This window comes from Phascolarctos cinereus, unplaced genomic scaffold (genome assembly GCF_003287225.1).
Source record: "Phascolarctos cinereus isolate Bilbo 61053 unplaced genomic scaffold, phaCin_HiC Scaffold_4;HRSCAF=312, whole genome shotgun sequence".
Lineage (NCBI taxonomy): Eukaryota > Metazoa > Chordata > Mammalia > Diprotodontia > Phascolarctidae > Phascolarctos > Phascolarctos cinereus.
This window is the reverse complement of record NW_027555847.1, coordinates 657,555,879-657,576,046: the sequence shown is the minus strand read 5'-3', so window position 1 is coordinate 657,576,046 and position 20,168 is coordinate 657,555,879. Positions and strand designations below refer to the sequence as shown.

General features: G+C 47.6%; 1 protein-coding gene across 2 annotated transcripts; it reads left to right on the top strand.

Annotated features, from left to right (window-relative positions):
* Nucleotides 1–10,769: 10,769 nt before the first annotated feature.
* Nucleotides 10,770–19,310, top strand: S1PR2 (sphingosine-1-phosphate receptor 2). Of its 2 annotated transcripts, XM_020994914.2 has the most exons (3): nt 10,770–10,983; nt 11,749–12,910; nt 16,681–19,310. In XM_020994914.2, the coding sequence occupies exon 3, from the start codon at nt 16,773–16,775 to the stop codon at nt 17,823–17,825; it is 1,053 nt and encodes a 350-aa protein (XP_020850573.1). In that variant the 5' UTR covers nt 10,770–10,983; nt 11,749–12,910; nt 16,681–16,772; the 3' UTR covers nt 17,826–19,310. The 2 variants fall into 2 exon arrangements, with proteins under 2 accessions (XP_020850573.1, XP_020850572.1); XM_020994913.2 differs by lacking the exon at nt 11,749–12,910.
* Nucleotides 19,311–20,168: the final 858 nt, after the last annotated feature.

Here is a 20,168-nt window from a genome sequence, read left to right as displayed (position 1 = left end):
GACAGATGTCGTCAGCTTGAATTCTGAGCGGGAAAGTCAGGACCCCGTGGAGGGGGAGGGACAGCCTCTGGGCACGACGGTGTTCCAGGCGCCGCCTTCTAGACGACCCGGCTAAGCTTTCTCCTCCTGACCCCGCCCTGGGCGGGGCAGGGGCGGGGCCTAACTGGGATCGCTGAGGAACTGGAGGTTCTCCCACCCTCTTCCCCCACCCCCCCCCGCCTTGCCCCTCCCACTGGCCCCCCCCCCCCGCAACTAACGCTGGGGTCCCTCCAGGTGTCCGAGGCCCAGAACCCGAGGATTTAGATTGGAATAATAATATTAATGAAAATCACAGCTGACTTTACATAGAAGTTTGAAACGTTGCTACAGGCATTATTGAAGGGACCTCAGACATCTCTTGCCCCCAGACCCCTTCATTTTTCAGATAAGGAAACTGAGGCCCAGAGAATGACACTTGCCCAAGGCCATGCAATTGGTGGTGCTGGGGGGAGGATTCTAAACGAAGTCTTCCCCTTTACTGAGAGTGCACTCAGACTCCTCTTTAGGCCCCACACACAGGGGTCCCCCCTTACATCACTTATTAAAGCTGCTGCCTCATTCTGGTCACTGGGGTTAGTGCACCCTTTTTCTCAACGCAGCCCCTCATTGGGGTTAGTTCGGTTCATGTGATCTGTTCATTTCCTCCCCAGTCAGGGTGATCAGTATGGCACTTTCTTGGTAACTGTGGTCAAGAGGGACCCTCCTTGGTCAATGTGGTTAGGCTTTCCTTTACTCCTATCATGATTAGTCTTGATCTCACCCTTTTCGAAACTCCTCCAACCTTCCCATCCTAGCACCCAGAGAATAGTTGGGTATCTTACTCTGTCTCCCCAGCACAGTGTGGGCTACAGAGCCAAAGGTCAGGCTGTGCAGACTCCTAAGTCAATCTTTAACTTGTTCTGTTCACATGACCTCTCCCCATGGCATTCTGACTGTATTCCTTCAGGGAGACTGAGGCAGGGCACCAAGCTTTGGCTTCGAAGAGACTCAGGACTAAAGATAAAGCTTACTGAAGGAAGCAGGAGTCCCTTCACTAACCACAACTGAGCTCCCTCCTGCACCCTCCACCATGGCCAAGCTGGAACATGAGAGATTCCAGGAGCAGGGCAGAGCAATTAGGTTGGGCCCAAACATTGAGTCTGTATATTGAATCTGCCTCTCTTATGCCTGTACCTGGCCATCTATACTAGTTGTCTCGTACTGGGGAGATGGGGATAGGAGTCAAGAGGGAGGGGGGAGCTGCAGTAGGCTGATCCCAGACTCTCTAGCTCCCTTCAGTCCTAGGAGACACCCTTCTCCCTATCTTCCTTAGTATAGCGGGAAGGAAGGAAAGATTCCCAGGGGGCACACCACCTCCTGTTTTGCATGTGAAAGAGCCAAGGAGGCTCAAGAAATTTGTTTCCTAGGGGTAGAAGTGTGGGGGAGAAGAGATTAAGTGTGTGTAAGAGAAAGACGTGGACCAAGCGTTAGCACGGGTAGATAAGGGATAGCCTGGGGTTGGAAGAGGCTGTGCAGAAGTTGCAGGTCTTTAAACAGAGGCTGGGGGGGCCACTTTTCAGGAATGATGTAGAGGGTATTCTCGCTCAGGAATGGGTTTGATAGATAACTTTTGAGTTTCTCTTCAGCCCAATTTGGTGATTCTAAGAGAAGTAACACAGTAAGGAGGAAAAAGTTCTATACTTGGAGTCAGGAAGATCTGGCTTCAAATCTCATCTATGACAACTTATTAAATGTGTGACTCTAGGCAATTAAATTAAGAATTAAATTAAACAGGGGCAGGTAGGTGGCACAATGGATAGAGCACCAGCCCTGAAGTCGGGAGGACTTGCGTTCAAATCCGGCCTCAGACACATAACACTCACTATCTGTGTGATTCTGGGCAAATCGCTTAACCCCAATTGCCTTACCAAAAAATAAAGAATTAAATTAAGCATTATTAAGAATCTTGTTGTTCAGTCGTGTCTGACTCTTTGTGGCCTCATCTGGGATTTTCTTGGAAAAGATACTGGTCTGATGTACCATTTCCTTCTCCAGCTCATTTTACAGATGAGGAAACTGAGGCAAGCAATCCCATGGTCACAAGGCTAGTATGCATCTGAAATTGATTTGAGCTCAGGCCTTCCTGACTCCAGGCATGGTGCTCTGTCCACTGCGCCACCTAGCTACCCTATTGAGAATCCACTGTGTACTAGGCAAGACAGAAAATTAAAACTCTTATCTTTCGTCTTGGAGCTTATATGCATGTACATAGATAAGTAAATTCGAGACAATTTGAGAAGAGAACACTAATTAGCGAGATAGAATGTGACACCTGGGAGAAGTCCAAGGAACAGAGGTGAAGAGGGAGTAGATTTCAGTAAGGAAAAAATTAAGTCCAAGGTGGGGAGGAAAGAGATGGAGTGCTGAGTTAATGGAACAGCAAGGAGGCTAGTTTGTTTGGAATGTAGACTCAGTGAAGGGGAATAGTATTGAATATTTGGAAAAGTAGCCTGGAGCCAGATCATGAAGGGCTTCACATGCCAAGCTGAGGAGTTTGTATTTTAACCTAGAGACAGCAGTAATGAACCACTGAGGATTTTTTTTTAAGGCAATTGGGGTTAAGTGACTTGCCCAGTGTCACACAGCTAGTAAATGTCAAGTGTTTGGTCTGGGGCTGGATTTGAACTCAGGAACTCCTGACTTCAGGGCTGGTGCTCTATCCATTGCGCCACCTAGCTACCCCTACCACTGAGTATTCTTGAGCAGGGGAGTAACCTGGACAGACATTTGTTTCAGGAAGGTTATTTTAACAGCTATGTGAAATATAAATTAGAGAAAGGAAAGGTTGGAAGCAGAGACTAAGTAAAACACAATTGAAGGCAAGTTTCTTTGATAAAGGTCTCATTTTAAAAATATATAGGGAACTGAATCAAATTGGCAAAAATGAGTGATTTCTCAATTAATAAATGGTCGAAGATCAAAATAAAGGAAGTTTTCAGAGGAAAAAAATCCAAGCTATTCATAGCCATATGAAAAAAATGCTCTAAATCACTAATAAATAGAGAAATGCAAATTAAAATAACTCTAAGGTAGTTGCCCAAAGAGCAGCTGTTGGCACAATAGATAATGCTGGGCCTAGAGTCGGGAAGAAAGCATCTTGATGAGTTCAACTCTGGCTTCAGACACTCACTAGCTGTGTGACCCTGGGCAAATCACATCATCCTGTTTTCCTCAGTTTCTTTATCTGTAGAAGAGCTGGAGAAGGAATTGTCAAACTACTCTAGTATCTTTGCCAAGAAAACCCTAAGTGGGCTTATGAAGAGTCAGAGGAGTCAGACAGAACTGAAATAACTGAACACAACAACAAAACACATAAAAAGCTTTTAAAGTTGCCAAAAAAGCTATTAAAGTGTGGATACTCTTTGACTCAGTCATGTCACTACTAGATCCATACCCCAAAAGAGAAAGAGAAAACAGACCCATATATACAAGAATATTTATAGCAGCTCTTTTTGTGGTGGCAAAGAATTGGAACTTGAGGAGGTGCCCATCAATTAGGGATTGATTGAATAAATTATGAACAAATTAATATAAACAAATGAGATCAGTAAAATGGAATATAATTGCATTGTAAGAAATGGTTTCAGAAAAACCTGGGAAGACTTTTGTGAACTAATACAAAGTGAAGTGAACAGAACCAGGAGACTAATTTATATTGTAACGATAATCAACTTTGAAAGACAGTATCTGATCAATATAATAACCAACCACAGTCCCAAAGGACTCATGATGAAGTATGCTATTCAGAGTGCAATGGAAGGATACTGTCTTCTCTTTCTTTCTTGTTCTTGCTTTTTTTTTTTAATATGACTACCATGGAAATATGTGTTTCATGACTATACACATTTGTAATGGGTATTCTTCCTTCCTAATGAATGGAAGAAGGGGAGAGAATTTGAAACTGAAGTAAAATAAAATTAAAACCTAAAATAAATAAGTTAATAAATAAAGCCCCTCCCCCGAAAAGAGTTCTATTACAGTATCCTATTCAGAGGTGATAAGTGTGGTGATTATTTGATAGTGAGACAGGGAGAAAGACGTATCTTAGAAGTAGAATCAACAAGTCTTGGCAACTTATTTTTTTTAAGAGAGTACAGATGTCATAACATTTATTAAAAGGCATGCTGTAACACTAGAGTTGTTAAAAAAAAGAGTTAAGTATAGATAATCAAGCAGTAATAATCAGCAAATACACAAACTTAGGAGAAATGGAATATACTGTAGTATACAAAAGCTTGAATTAACCATGCACTATGCAGTTAGAAGATATGTTTCTTTAATATTTTATCTTCTCTTTGCATTTATAACATAAGTCATTTCAACAGACATGGAATCCTTTTTTCCTCCAATGACACAAACTGCTTTACAAATAGAAGCTGGTACTGTTGCTTATCAAATTATACAAGACAATTGATGTTTTTATATAAAACCGCCTTATACTTTAACTTGTTCCCAAAAACCTTTTTTTTTCTTTTATTGGCAACTTATTTTAATTCCTGATACTCTGGAAGCCTAAAAGATTATGAGATCGCAGATGTAGAGGCAAGGGACTTCACAGGCCATATTGTCCTACTTCCTCATTTTGCACATGAGTAAGCAGGTTAGATTTTTTTGGGGGGCTACTCTCAACTGTTGGTTCCTTTTGGGTTTATGGTCCACTAAAATCTTGATATCTTTTTTACATGAACTGTGTTGTTCAGTCATGTCTGACTTCCCCCCTCCCCCATCTAGTTCTTGTGAAGCTAATATTTGTGAAGTGGCTATAAAGAGTGAGAGAAAGCAGAGTTGAGGTTGACTTTGAAGTTTCGAACCAGGAGAAGCAGGGACATGGGGGAGGGGGATAGAGATTTAGGTTTAGTGGGAAGACAGTAAATTCCCTTTTGGACATATTGATTTGGAGATATCAATTACATATTCATGGAGAAATGCTCAGCAGACAATTGGGCATCTAGAACTGAATGAATCTCAAGAGAGAGATGAAGGCTAGAAATATAAATTTGGAAGTCATCTTCATAGAGAGGTATAGTTGACCCCCAAGGGAGCTAATTGATATCGCCTTAACCTCTCTGTGTGTCTTCATCTATTTCTTCATCTGTAAAAAAAAAACGTTTCTTCACCTGTAAAACTACTTCACATGGTTATTGTTATGAGAAAGACTTGTAAATGAAGTTTGATCTAACACACATTGGGGATGCAAAAGACAAAAATGTAACGGTCACTGTCCTCAGGCAGCTTTCTGTTATATATAGGCATGTATGCATGTGTATATGTATGTATATATGTGTACATGTGTACGTATATGTGTGTGTGTATCTATCTATCTATCTAGATAGATAGATACACACACATGGATGTGTGTATAATGAACTATCACTGTCATGCAGGCAGGAGGTGGATGGGGGTGGACAGAGTAAACAGGTGTCTAGAGCAGCTGCTCCACTTCTCCCCACCCCCAGTTACCCATACACACACATACACAAACACAAGACCTGAGGTAATAGGTGAGATATTTGTGGGTATGGGCTCATGTTGTGTCCATTGATAACTCCTGAAGAGTTGATCCATCCTCCTGTGAGGGCTGGTGACAGGATTACTACACTGTTGTAGACGTGGCTAGAGTTGGGGCTGGAGTTTCAAGGCCCCCCCAGTGACTCTTGCAGCCAAAACGGAGCCCCACCCCCTCAAATTCCCATTCCTTCATCCCCCCCCATCCCCTTTAGAGTGCCAAGAAGAACATCTGGAAATCTTCTCTGACGCAGGCATTCCCTTCCCCCTATCCTGGATCCAGTTGTCACTTGGGGCTGGAATAGCATTGGGGATATTGGGGAGTGGTAGCTCTGACCTTCTCCCCTAATGGGGTCTGCCCCCCCCCCCGATCATTCCCTATACATTCTGTTCTCCAGATGCTAACATTTGGCAGGCAAAGAGAGGAGTACTAGGAACTGGAGTCAGGGCTCCTTGGTCTTGTTCTACCTTCAGTGAAAATACTGGACCCTAAAGAGGGGATGTCTAATGAGGTAAAGGCCATAAGACCACTGATCCTTCTTACTCTCCCACCTCCACCCCACCAGCTAGACTTAGGGGTGTGTATGTATCAGAATCTGATGGGAGTTATCTAGAGAGACTCAGGTGGTAAAACAGAGAGGCATCTGGAAATTGCAGGTCTAGACTAGGGCAAGAGAGACTTCTTGTCCCCTCTGCCCCTTTCCAGACACACAAGTGACTTCTTTATGTGTTAGGGAAAGTAGGTGAGGCTGGACTGGGGGGTCACCTGGTTGAGACTGCTATGAAGTAAGTTCTATACCTGGGACACATGAGAGAGACAGCAAGGAGCTGGGTCTGTGTATCTGAGAACCACAGAATCTCAGAGTTCGAAGGAACCTTGAAAGGCATACATTCCAACTTGGACTTGAACAGGAATCTCATCTATAACATTCCCTGAGTCATCATTTAACCTACTCATCAAGGTCTTCATTGAGGGATGACTTATCATCACCTCAGGGGCCCCCTTCCACTTTTGAATATCTCTAATTTTTCTTTATAGCAAGCCTAAATGTATCTTTCTGAAACTTCTAACTATTCCTCTTACTTTTGTGCTCCAGGGTCAAACAGAATAAAACTAATGAGTCATCATCATCATCATCATCATCATCATCATAGTATTTATATAGCCCTTTAAAGTTTGCAAAGTGCCTTACAAATATTACCTCATTTTATCCTCACAAGAAGCCTTGGAGGTAAGAACTATTGTGATTCCCATTTTACAGATGAAGAAGTTGAGGCAGACGGCAGTTAAGTGACTTGCTCAGGATTGCACAACTAGTGTCTGAGATCAGATTATCATTTCTTCCTGACTCCAGGCCCAGACTCCTATCCATTCTACCACTTTGCTACCCTTCAAATACTTTAGGGCAAAGATCGTTGTCCTTCTAAGTCTTCCCTTCTCCAAACTAAATACCCATTTTTTTTAGTTCAACCTCCTAATTTTATTTTTTCTGGTTTTACATTTTTAAATTAATTAATTAATTTTTCATTTTCAACATTCACTTTTATAAGATTGTGAATTCTAAATTTCCCCCCTCTCTCCCCTCCTTCCTCCCCAAGACAGCATGCAATCTGATATAGGCTATACATGTACAATCATATTAAAAATATTTCCATATTAGTTGTGTTGTGAAGGAAGAACAAAAGAGAAAAACCATGAGAAAATAGCATGCTTCAATCTACATTCAGACTCCATAGTTGTTTCTCTGGATGTGGATAGTATTTTCCATCATGAGCCTTTTGGAATTGTCTTAGATCATTGCATTGCTGAAAAGAGCTAAGTCTTTCAAAGTTGATCATTGCACAGCGTTCTCTTGGTTCTGCTCACTTCACTCAGGATCAGTTAATGTAAGTCTTTCCAGGTTTTTCTGAAATCTGCTTGCCCATCATTTCTTATGGAACAATAATATTCTATTACATTCATATAACACAACTTGTTCAGCCATTTCCCCAATTGATGAGCATTCTTTCAGTTTCCAATTCTTTGCCACCACAAAAAGAGCTGTTATAAATATTTTTGTATATGTGGGTCTTTTTCTGTCTTTTGTGATTTCTTTGGGATACAGGCTTAGTAGTGGTATTGCTACATCAAAGAGTATGCACAGTTTGGTTGCCCTTTGGGTGTAGTTCCAAATTGCTTTCCAGAATGTTTGGATCCTTCCACAGTTTTCATATGGAATCCATCCCAATCCCCTTCCCTTCCTGGTCAAAGTCCTCTGCATTCACTAGTTTGTCCCAGTGTCCTTCCTAAAACATGGTAACCTGAACTGAAAACAATACAGGTAGTAATAGAAGTGATTGTCACTTCCCTCATTTTCACCCTTATCATTGTCTCAGGAATGCAGCTTAAGATCATTGGATCACATATCTAGACCTAGAAGGGACCTCAGAGGTCACTTAGTCCAACCCCCTCATTTTTTCAGAGGAGGAAATGTGTTTTGAGTCTTTGGCTGCTAAAATTATGACAATGTTGATTCATATTGAGCTTCTGGTCCATTAAAATCCCTGTCTCTTTCTCCCATGAGCTGTTGTCTTCCTCCCCATCCTGGACCTGTGAAGCTGATTTTTGGAATCTCAGATGAAGACTTTACATTTATCCCTATCAGATTTAATAAGATGAGATGTGGCACATCCTTCCATCTATGACTTGTTTGAGTTATACCTCCTAGCTTCACATCAACTGGGAATTTGATAAACATTCTCTCTCCACCTTTGTCTAAGTCATTGATAACAGTGTTGAACAGTTCTGAGCTGAGGACACATCCCTGGAGTCCTCAGCCACCTCTAGTCTCCAAGTTGGCATAGAAATAGCATCATTCAGGGTTACCTAGTGGTACAATGGATAGAGCACCAGCTCTGGAGTCAGGAGGACCTGGAATCAGGACTCAAATATGACCTCAGACGATTAATACTTGTGTGACACCAGGCAAGTCACTTAAACTGGATTGCAAAAAAAAAAAAGCAAGCATCATTCACTACTCCTGATTGGTTCATTCAATCTTCTATGAATCTACTTGCCTGTACTGTCTTCTACTAGCTCACAGCTTTCTATCTTATATACAATCAGTTCTGTGACACTGTCTGAGAAATTGGATTCTCATTGAGTCTGATTCCAAAGCCCTGTAGGTAGGGGTGTCTGTATTTTTGGGTCTATGTGTTTGTTGTCCTGAATCTGTGCCAGTCAATATATGGGTCTGAGTCTGAGACTGTGTGTCCCTGAGACCATGTGGTGGTCAGTCTTGGTCTCCATTATAGGGGAGAGAATCTGAATCCTCTCCCTGCCTGGGGCAGAGGTGATTTCACAGTCTCCTTCCTCTCCATTTCTGTACTCAGAGACAGTGAACCGCAATTACCATGAGATGACTGAAAACAGGCAACAGAAGTGGAGCAGAGTGACTTCCTCAGCAGCTTTCAGGTTCCTGAAGTGGTGAGGGGATATCCGCTCAAGAGAGCTCATCTTTCTGTATCATATTCAGGTGTCTACCTGTTCTGCAGGTCAAGGATGGACGAGGAAAAGAGAAACCCCAACCACTTGGATCTGAGGTTGTTCTTTCTAGCTGATGCTTCCCAGGGCTAATGTCTTGAAGTGGGCCCGAGAAAGAGGCCCAGTCTGAAACTGTTCAAGATCTGATATCCATGTACAGAGCGAAGTCTGTCTTCTCTACCACCACATGGTCCAGGCTTAATCTCTCCACAATTACAGTCATGGCCTTCCCAGCCTCTGAACACTTTCAGCTTTGGCCCCATGAACTTCTATTGCAGTGGAAATCTACAAGGACTTTAAAAAAATACAGGGATGCTAAGGCTGAACAAGGCAGCATATTAGATGGGACAGAGGAGACTATTCTTGGGGGAAAATAAAGGGAAAAAATACACCTTTCAGCTGAGGATAGACAGGAATGAGGTTAGAGTGCTGTAGAGGCTGTGTTTGAGCTAAGGAACAGGCCACTTTGAGATTAAGGCTCCAATCTAGGGTGGGAGGAGACTAAGAATCCGAGTTGAATCAGACTTGAGTGAGAGGAGAAGTCTAATAAATGGTAGTATCAGAATTGTGTGAATCAAATAGGGCTGCAGACTGGGAAAAAGAGATAGGTGATGGTCTAATTGAGCAAACCTGAGTTCAGAGGCAATAAACATAAGCCTGTCTGAGTCCAGGGGCAGATTCATTTCAGAACAATGACCTAATCTGTATATTGAAGCCTTGGTCCCTCCTGCCAAATTCCACCTCCCTTTTGCCCCTCTCTGTACTCCCCTAGGTGTCTCCTCGACTTTTGCAATGGCCTGTATATTCTTTGAAGTCAGATGTCTCTGTGCCCCTTGGCCTCTCCACTTCCTAGGTCACTGCAGGTGGCTCCTTGGAAAAAGACCTACAAAACAAAATCCTCTAAATTACTAGACCCAGAACAAGGGTTCAGTTTATTTGAAAGAAGCCAGGGAGAAGATTAGGTTTGATATGAATGTGGGCTGCTGAGAGAAGAGGGATCTAATCTCAGTAGGACCTCAGAACAGGGGATCCCAAAACAAGAGACTAGAGTCCTCTGGGAGGTGGGAAGTGGAGGAGGAAGAATTCGAGTGGTGTTGTAGAGGACTGGACTAGTGAAGTCATGGGACCAATTCTGTTTTCAGAATTGGAAGAACATCCACTTAAGTGGGCACCTAGTGAGTTGGGAGAGGAGAGGAAGGATACTCTCTTCTCTGGCTGAGTGCTTGGACCAGATTAGAACCCTGGGCTTCCGATAACTCCGAGTGGGAGAGTGACAAGGGACATTGTCCCTTGAACTGCCTTGGGAAGGTTAGCAACGACACCTTAGGCTAGGGAGAGAATGAAGTCTTAGTTCTCCCTCTCTGCCCTCCTCCACCCAAACTGCCACGGCTTGGGCAGAAAGAGAATGTGCTATGTATGAAGGTAGCTGCTACAATTTCTCAGGTATGTTCTTTTGTGGTCCCCCCAACAATTCCTCTTCCCCTAACCAATCTCTCCCCCACCCCCATTTCCTAGAGGTCTTTCTCTCTCTTACTGCCCCTTCCCCGGCCTCCCTTCCACCTCTCCAGAGGCGCGGGGCTCAGCCACATCTGGAAGACATTGGCTGTGGCGGAGTCGCGTCCGGAAAGGAGAAAAGGGGGAAGGGTTCGGGGAGGAGCGAGCTGGTTGCAGAGGCGGTGGCTCTCCCCGCCCCACGACCCAGGCGCAGCCGGGCGGGCTGGGGAGCCCCAGCCTGAGCTGCGGCTGCTGTGAGAGCGCAAGAGGGACACGGAACACTCAGACTGCGCTCTTGGGCCGGCCCGGTCCGGCCTAAGGGCTAGCATCCGCCGCGGGAGGGAGGCGGCTCCAGAGGCAGAGCCCAGCCCGGGAGGAGCCAGGTGAGTGTGCGGCGCGCGGGAGATTGTCACTGTGAAAGAGGAGGGACGCAGCAGCACGCTCCCAGTGGACCCTGCTCCTGCTACCTCCCCAGCCCCTCGGCTCCGATTGTGCGGGTCCGGGTCCCAGTCCCATTGAGGCCAGTGGGATCTAGGGGCGGGGGCCTGTGGCCGAGTAAGGGCGCGTGCACACTCAGATTTCCCCCCTCCTCCACCTTGGCCCACAGCCCAGTCGCACAGAAAGGGGGCTTTCCTCTTCTTTTCTTCTAGGGCTTTCCCCCTCCCCTCTCCCCAGCATAACGTGTCCTTAGAGGATCCAGAGGGAAATTCTGTGCCCACATCTCTTATCCGAGGGTGGACACCTCCTCGTCCTTTGAAGCCCCTCTACTCTCCTTTCTGACCCCCTCCTCGCATGTCTTCTCCCCTCCTTTTCCCTCCTCTCGGATGGCAGGAAGTCTGCACGGAGGCGGAGGCGGAGGCGGAATCTGAACTTTCATAGTGAACAGAATGGGGGCGGGGACGGGGCTCCTGGGGACTCGGGCGATGTCAGACGGGACTGGGCTGAGGAACCCCTGCACATTGGGTTCGGGTCGGAGCTCCTACTCCGGTGGTTTGCCAAAAAGGTTCGGCGGGAGGGAATGGTCCTCTGAGGTCCACTGAACTGAGGAACAGGGGACTAGACAACTTTCCCAGAAACGGGGGCGTCTGTCCGGCTGATTCTCCGCTTCCTTTGCTGCCTGCTGCCTCAGTTTCCTTCCCCTTTCCCAGAATGGCAAGGCGTACTTCGGGAGGGAAAACGAGAACCATGTGGAGTCAAAAGAAGCTTTGCTAGGAACCTCCGGGGACGCGCCGTGTCACTGAGGGTGTCTCGGCGTGTGCTTGTCCCCGGCTCCCTGCGTGGCCCCCATGGACCCGAGACTGACTCACAGCAGTGGCGGCGGGGACTTTCCCAAGGGGCTTATGACCGTCAGATGTTCCTTGGGCACCGGGCCCACGATGCAGCCCTATGGAAGCTGTCCTGAGTGGAATTGGCCCTAGTCTTTACCAAGAATCCTTAGGATATCAGGGTCTCGGCCTTGGGTCTACTCCCCAAGTTCTATCTAGGTGACTCTTAGGAGTTCATCTAGTTCCGATTTCCCCTTCCCCCATCCCTATCTTTATGGAAGAACTTTCCCTGAGACTCCGACACATCGCCACTTCCCCTCGATCCTCCTGGTTCCGCCCCCTCCTTCCTTCTTCCCCTCCTCCCCTCACTCCCCCCCCGCCCCCAGACCACGAATTGCTGGGCTCCGGGGAAAGTGAACTCTCTGCTAGGTTTGTCGCACTCCAGGAGGATATTTGGGCTCAAAGCTACAGCCGCCCCCTCGGGGAAAACTAAGGAGTCCGACGCCTGGAACAAGAGCAAGGGCCTGAGCTAGAGCCGGAGGAGAACCCAAGGCTAAAAGGCCGCAACCTCGGAGATAAGCGGGGCGGCCCGGTGCGGATACCGAGCATTCCAGGGTCGCGATAAGACACAAGTGGACTCCCCGTGGGGGCGGAGCCATCATCACCATGGAGATGCACTCAGATTTAGCTGAGAGATTGCGGACTGAAAAGAGAACAGCGACTCTGTTTCCTCACCCTCTCACCCCCTACCCCCACCCCGGGAAATCCTCATATAGGAGGCAGATTCAGCTCGGAATATGCAGCTTGAAAGCTCTGCTGATCCTAGAGGGTTTCTCGTAGTCGGTCTCTGGAGCTGGCTCCTGCCTAGGTACTCTGGGAACCAGAGAATGGCCTTCTGCATCCGGAGAGGGAGATAAGAATCTCTCCTTGTCTTAATGGGCATTTCCCAGTGGCGCCTTCTAATGCATTATGCCTGGAGCTGGATATGCTGTGTGGCAGGTGCTCTGGCCAGTCCCTTAGGTTATACACGCGTCCACAGTCTGAGGTATCCACTTGACTTGGGTTTGTGGACCTGATTTGGGTCGAGGGGAAGAAGAAGGGAGGATTACCATCCCTTTCTCTCTCTCCCACTCGGGGCTCTTGACCTGGGCTCTCTTGCATAGGCTTTCTATTGCAACCCGAGCGCTGACCAAGCAGTTTGTGTTTCTTTCTTCTCTTCCCATCTCCCTAGGCTGCTCTAGCTCTGTCCTGCTGGCCCCTCATTCCATTTTGGGTCTGGCGATTTCCGGAGCCAGGCTTGGAAAGATTTTAACTCTTTCGAAGCTGAGCATGACTTTGGGCAAGAAGGGAGCTGAGGCTGGGAAAACGTCTACAGTCTGAGTCTGACTCAACTGTGGGTCCCAGGCTAAACCCGGGTTAGCTCCTTTGCCTGCATCTGCCTGACGCTCCTCCCCATCCTGCATACCTGAGGGTCTCAACTCTAGCACAGAGAATTCTACTGAGTCTGTGAGATAGGGAGAGGTGGTAGGGAGGGAATGGTACTGACTCGAGGATGTTTCTTCCATAAGATTGGGAAGTGGAGATACAGTGGGCCAGCACCTCGGTTTACCCATCTATGACTCTTCTGCTCCCTAGGTCTCCTATCCCTCTGAGAGACCCTGGAGCTAATGAACTCACTTCCGGAGTGGTCCAAACCCACAGCGGGGGTGTGGGAACTGGCAGTAGGTGGCCAGGGCTATGTTTAGGGCAGGCCTGGACTTCCTACACGCATAACTGCACTATTGTCTGGGAGCAGGAAAGAGGGGGAAACTACTGATCCGTTAACAGATTGTTTTTTTTTTCCTTCTGAAATCAACTGCCAATCAATCTTTGGACCTCAGAGCCCTGGAAAGTAGATAGCTATGGTCATATGCAAGTTGTAGAGGCTGTGGCCCTTCCTTTTCTTACCACCCTTCACTTTGAGACTGAAACAAAACTTGTGGGTTCTGGGAATTTTAGCAGTTCCATTCCAGTCCATCACACCTGGAAGGAGAGAGATAATCCAACTATAGAAAAACAACCAATGAGAGTAAGTGTTCCAAGAGGTAGAACTTTTATTGGTTGTTAGTGAACCCATATAGGGAGTAGATCTGAGAAGGCTGCAGTCCTTGAAGGTTAGGGTTGCCCACTTGGGGTCTGGTTCTTTTTGTCAATGTCTCATTTCCATCCAACCCAGAAGTCTAAAACTGGCATTAATTCATTCCTCAAAGGAAATTTAGAGTTTTCTGTCTGCCTTCTTAATATAGCCATAGGATCAGTCTGAGAATTCAAAGGGATGCTGTCACCAGCTGGACTTTGTGTGTATCAGTAAAGTTTTGGGAAAAAGAAAATAGTCAAGTAATAGGCCTCACTGGCTGGGAAATAGCCCAAAAGATGCATGGGTTCCTTTGTGGGACTTTTCTCACAGCTTTAGGCCAAGCATCTAAGTCCTATCCTGTGCTGAGGGGCCTAGGTTCTAGCAAAGTTCAGCCTCTGATTGAACTCCATCTGGCAGAGGGCCTCACAGAGCCCAAGGTTGAGTCCTAGAAACAAGGGGGCTCTGTCAGCTGAGCTGGGCAGGGCCACAGTCCAGGGAAGGAGACAGACAAATCCTCCTCTGTTTCCAACCAGGACTGATGCCCTCTCCTGCCTCAGATTTCCCCCCTCCCCAACCCAGGCGGTAGAGAACCAGGCCAAGAGCCAAAGCAACCATTGGGCTGAGCTCTCAATCTTGGGCGTGGCTTGACCCTGAGGCTGGACAGTCTGGGGGAATCTCAGTTAAAGGGGTTCCTAGGAAGACTCAGACAGCAGCACTAGTGTAAAGGTACAGGGACCCCCACAAGGTGAAGTCCCATTCCCAGAGTTCACGTATTATCTCTCAAGACCATTGCTGCAGTTTCAGGAGCTAGGACAGTGAAGCTGGCTGTGGGAAAGACCGTGTTAGTTTACCTGAGAAAGGGAAGGCACTGGCTCCTGTTTCTTGTTATGATGGGGTTTGGGAGAGTTGGCTCACTACCACCTTGATCTGATGCCCCATGGTTGCCACTACAACATTTTCCCCCACCCCATTAGGGAAGGCCCTAGGGTTACAGAGTAGAGCCTACTGAGATGAGAGGAATTGAGTTGATAGGGGTGGAGAGAAGGGTGGGATACAGTTGCACTCCTATATGGGAGAGGCTGGTCTGACCGGGAGCATGAAACTAGATGAACTGTCTCTATAGAGAGACTCTCTTTCCCCACCCCTCTCCCCTTGCCCTGTACAACCTAGAAGAGGCCCCTTCTTATTTTGAGTTGGGCCAGGAGACTCATAATATCTGTTTCTGCAAGAATCTGGCCATATAGTCCCTGTCACACATCTCTCCCTCCCCCTCTGAGCAATGTCTCCGTTTGCTCTGTTTGGAAATTTCTCATTTGAAGGCTGGACACTCCTTCCAATTTCTTCTCATTCTCTAGACTCCCCCTTTTCCTATGATCTCCTTCATGTTGCCCATCCCCCCCCCCGTATTCTCTCCCTCATCAATTCCCTGGACCGGATATGACCAGAGCATGGGCTCCACCCCAATCCAGAAGCCTTGCACATCTGGAATGTATCTCAGCAGAGTGGTCCTCCCCCCTCCTGCCTATTCTCCTGGGACACCCTGTCTGAGCTCACCCTCCACCCCCACTCCCTCACCCCCGCCCCTCTCCTGCTGATGACAAAGAGTTGTTTTTGAAAAAGAGCTGTCTCCTCCCTGACTCAACCCCTCATCCCCATCCCCCTAATGCACAAGATTGGATAAAGTGTGCGTGTCCCTTTCTTAGATCAGAGTTCCCTTCTAAGGCCAGAGGGAAGTCTTTACCACCAGACTCCTTCAAGTTTGGGGGTGGGGCATCATCCTGAGCTTCAGAGTAGTTCCAAACAGAGAAGGGCATGGATGAACTCAAGCTCTGGGCCTGGAGGGCCCAGTAAAACAAAGAGAGGGGTAGAATAACTTATGAAAAGAACATGAGTAGTTGTTCTAGGATTTATGTAGATTCTGGCCTCTTTTCTGCCCACCTGGAATCACCTTGACCCTTTTTATGCAGGCAGTTAAGGTTATGGGGCTGTAGCCCCAACTGGGAAATGATGGGGAGCTGGCAACAAAGGTGACCAGGTAACAAGGGTGCTATTAGCCCAGTATCACCCTCTCTCAGGTAGGTAAGGAGCATCATGGGTCATACTTCCAGTGTACAAAAGCCCGGACCTGGGCACTTTGGGAGGCGGGTAAAGAGAAAGACCACATCTATAGGTAGTTCCCAATTTAGATGAGGAAATGGAGTTTATGTATGATAAAATATCCAGAGCACACAAAGCAGCAAAAAAAACCTGTACTCATTGGTACTAATGAACTAGTATAAATCAAGTCTGTAGGTATTGAGGGAAAAGAGAAGGGGACAAAGGCATGGGCTTCCTGGCAGGGGTGAATTTTGAGCTAGGTTTTGATGGAAGGGGAACAGGTTGGATGAATAAAAGTTGGGAAGTGGAATTAAGCAAGATGCACATTTGGGGAATACTGAAAATTTGTTCCTGGTTCTTTTTGATGCCACCTTGAATCTCTCAGACCATACGTGGACCATGAGGATCTGCCCCTGATGATGGGCCACTGGGAAAAGCATCCACTGTTCCCACCCCAGGGTGGGGGGATGTACCATGCCTACTCTTCAAGTCCAAGAACATGTCATCTATGACTTTGGGTGGGAGTAGAGATCAGCCCCTCCCCACCCCCCCACCCCCAGTTCCCTCAGGTTGCTGACTGTATTGTTTTTTCTTTTCCCTAGCTTTCACAACCCCATGGCCTCAAGTGGCTGCTGAGTCTCATCTGGCTTTTGGTGGGGGGTGGGGTGAGGGACAACACCTCACCCCACCTGCCATGGGCAGCCCTTATGAAGATTACCTGAATCCTAACAAGGTGTTTGAACACTACAACTTCACCAAGGAGACTCCTGTACCCCCAGACACGCCATCCCGCCAGGCAGCCTCAGCTTTCATCGTCCTGCTGTGCTGTGCCATCATCCTGGAGAACCTGCTTGTATTGGCTGCTGTTGCTCGGAATAGCAAGTTTCATTCAGCCATGTACTTGTTCCTGGGCAACTTGGCAGCCTCTGATCTGCTGGCTGGTGTAGCTTTCATTGCTAATACCCTGCTGTCTGGCCCCCGAACGCTGCAGCTGACCCCTGTGCTCTGGTTTATCCGAGAGGGCTCAGCCTTCATCACACTTTCTGCCTCAGTCTTCAGCCTGCTGGCCATCGCCATTGAGCGGCATGTAGCTATTGCAAAAGTGAAGGTATACGGTAGCGACAAGAGCTGCCGGATGCTGCTGCTGATCGGGGCCTGCTGGGTCATCTCTCTGGCCCTTGGAGGTCTGCCCATCCTGGGTTGGAACTGTCTTGGTCACCTGGATGCCTGCTCCACAGTGCTGCCACTCTATGCCAAGTCCTATGTCCTTTTTGTGGTGACTGTCTTCACTGCCATCTTGCTGGCTATAGTTGCCCTCTATGTGCGCATCTACTGTGTAGTGCGTTCTAGCCACGCAGAGCTGGCTGGACCACATACCCTGGCACTGCTGAAGACAGTGACCATCGTGTTGGGTGTCTTCATCGTTTGCTGGCTGCCAGCCTTCATTGTACTGCTGTTGGACACCTCCTGCCCTGTGCGTGCCTGCCCTGTGCTCTACAAAGCCCACTACTTCTTTGCCTTTGCTACATTCAACTCATTGCTCAATCCTGTCATCTACACATGGCGCAGCAGAGACCTTCGGCGGGAGGTGCTTCGGCCCCTGTGCTGTTGGGGGCCTCGAACCCGGCAGGGTCATGGAGGGACCCCAGGGCGTTGCCTCCTGCCCCTTCGAAGCTCAAGCTCCCTGGAACGTGGCACACAGATGCCCACATCACCTACATTCATGGAGGGAAACACAGTGGTGTGAAGGGTGTGTGTGTATGTGTGTGAGACTGTAGCTTGAGAAGGAGGTGCTAAAGGGCACATTGGTAACCGGAAGGGGGGATGATTCTTTGGGGCAAGGTCAGAGCCCACAATCTCTGGAAAGTTGTGAATGAGAGGTGGGACAAACTGCTCTTTCCCAAAGAGTCTGATATAAGATTAGAGAGGTTTGAGGGGCCAACATTGTCACCACTGCCCCTGTAGACACCTCATCTTTTCCATCACCGTCCTCCTTACTTGTTCCTTCCCTTGTGTACATATCCAATGCCTTTAATTTCCACCTTTCCCTTCCAGTTTCTAAAGGGTTCAGGGACTCTTCCCTCTCTGTCCTTCCAACTGTACAAGTCCACAGCTTCCCCAAATCTTGACAGCTGACGGTTACATCTCCTTCCCTTCCTCACCCCACCACATGCTGGGAAATCACAAGATGGGAAGGGGGAGGGCTGCCAAGTGCCATTCTTGGTCTTCTGTGGCTATGTACGCTGTTGTGGGGGTAGAGAATAAAGGGAAAAGACACTGAGGTCCCAAAGACTTGACTTGGAAGAAGATTGGGGGAACAGGGAGGAGGCCAATCTATTGAAGCCCTCCTTCCAGGAGCCAGGTTCCCCTGTAGGTCTTTTCTTGTCACCTCTCCCCCCTACTCGTTAGACCAGTTTGGGGAGTAGGGGAGTACTCCTGACATCCCAGATTAGGGGTGAAAAAAAGCTGAGGTTAGCTCTTGTGGGAATTATATACTGCTCTCACCATGGACCCCAAGCTCAGTCCTCCTTTCCCCCTCCCAGCTTTCCTCCCCATTTATCCATCCTTTGCCAGCCCCCACAAAGTATCATATCCCGTAGAACATGTGAGACCTCTAACCCTAGCAGACTGGCTATTACCCAGTTCAAATTAGACTGAATGGGAGTTAGAAGAATGAACAGAAGCCCTGGGGCTGCTCCCCCTCCCCACCCCCTAACTCTACAGAAAAGGCCTGGAACCCTGTGGATGAAAGGGAATCAAACGGTACAAATGAGCATGTATATTTATGTCTGTGAGAGTGTGCATGCTTCTGTGTGTGTATATGTGTGTCTCCATTCCCTCAACTCTCTTTTGTTTTTCCTCAGTGACTTGTAGTTTGAATATTCCACATTTTTGTTTCTCTGGTCTTTGTTGAAGTAACCCAAGGGGAGGGGGAACAGTTCTCTCCTTCCGGTCCTAATGCTTCTTGTGGAATGACAAGGAAGTCATTCCCATTGGGGGTGGGGTGGGGGAGGGATCTCACACGCCGCCTATTGTCCACTAATCGGGCAAAAAAAGGTCTTAATAGGACTCTTGAGAGGAGACTTTTTGCCAAAGACAACTGCAATGAAGATAAAAAGAGGAGAGAGGAACAGACTCCATATTCTGTCTGTCTTTTTGGGAAATCCCATATGCCTCTCTCTTCCCTCAGCCTCTGACCTTGGGCTGATTAAACGGTTCAGTTTGACTTCTCTCAGCGTCTCCACTTTGGGCTCTGTCTTCTGTTTGGGTCCTGCTGCTAAGGAGGGAATAAGACTTTTATCCTCCAGGCTTTGAGCAGTAGGCCTCTCCACACACGCATTCTGGGGTGATTGGCTTCAGGGTGGGGTTGTCTGAGCTGGAGAGGCCCCTCCAACCCCAGCCTGCCTTTCTTCTCAGCCTCCCTAGTGTAGTTGTTGACTTGTTGACTCTGCTGCCCTAGAAACCCTCCTGCTTTCTTGTTCCTGCCAGGCCCCTCCCCATACTCCAAAGACAGGATCTTGGTGGCTTCCAAGAAAAGAAAGTCAGTGGCAGACCCACCCACAGGCTTATCCTTCACTCTGGGTAGCTGCTTCTTAAAGAAAACTAACTGTAATGATTTATTGATCCTTACCATTTACTGCTATCCAGGGACTTTTCCATATGGTTTTGTCAGCAGGACAGGAGAGCTGAACTGAACAGACACTCAGGAAAGTCAGGGACACCATGTTCTCAGGAGGCTAGTTTGATACACATTGGGCCACTCCCTGAAGAGACAGATTTCCTCCCCCAGTAGCAGGGTATTCCTCTAGGACAAAGCTTTTTGCCCTCTTCAAGCCCAATAGAGGATTCTGGGGAAACTGAAGCACAGGGGAAAGACCACCTCCTGCCAAGGACAGCTGAGAAGAACCCAGATATCCAGGCCCCTAGCATCCTTTCCAGCCATCAACACAGGCCAGAATTTAGGAGGAAAAGAAGAGCAGTGGTTTTCTACCCATTTACCACCACCATCACTCACTCCCCATCCCTTCAACCCCATGAGAAGGTGAAAGCTGCCATCTCCAGGCACAGGAAAGCTCCAGATGTATGGCTG

Bases quoted from the DNA above. Each gene is read 5' to 3' on its own strand.
- S1PR2 (XM_020994913.2), top strand. From the start codon at position 16,773: ATGGGCAGCCCTTATGAAGATTACCTGAATCCTAACAAGGTGTTTGAA.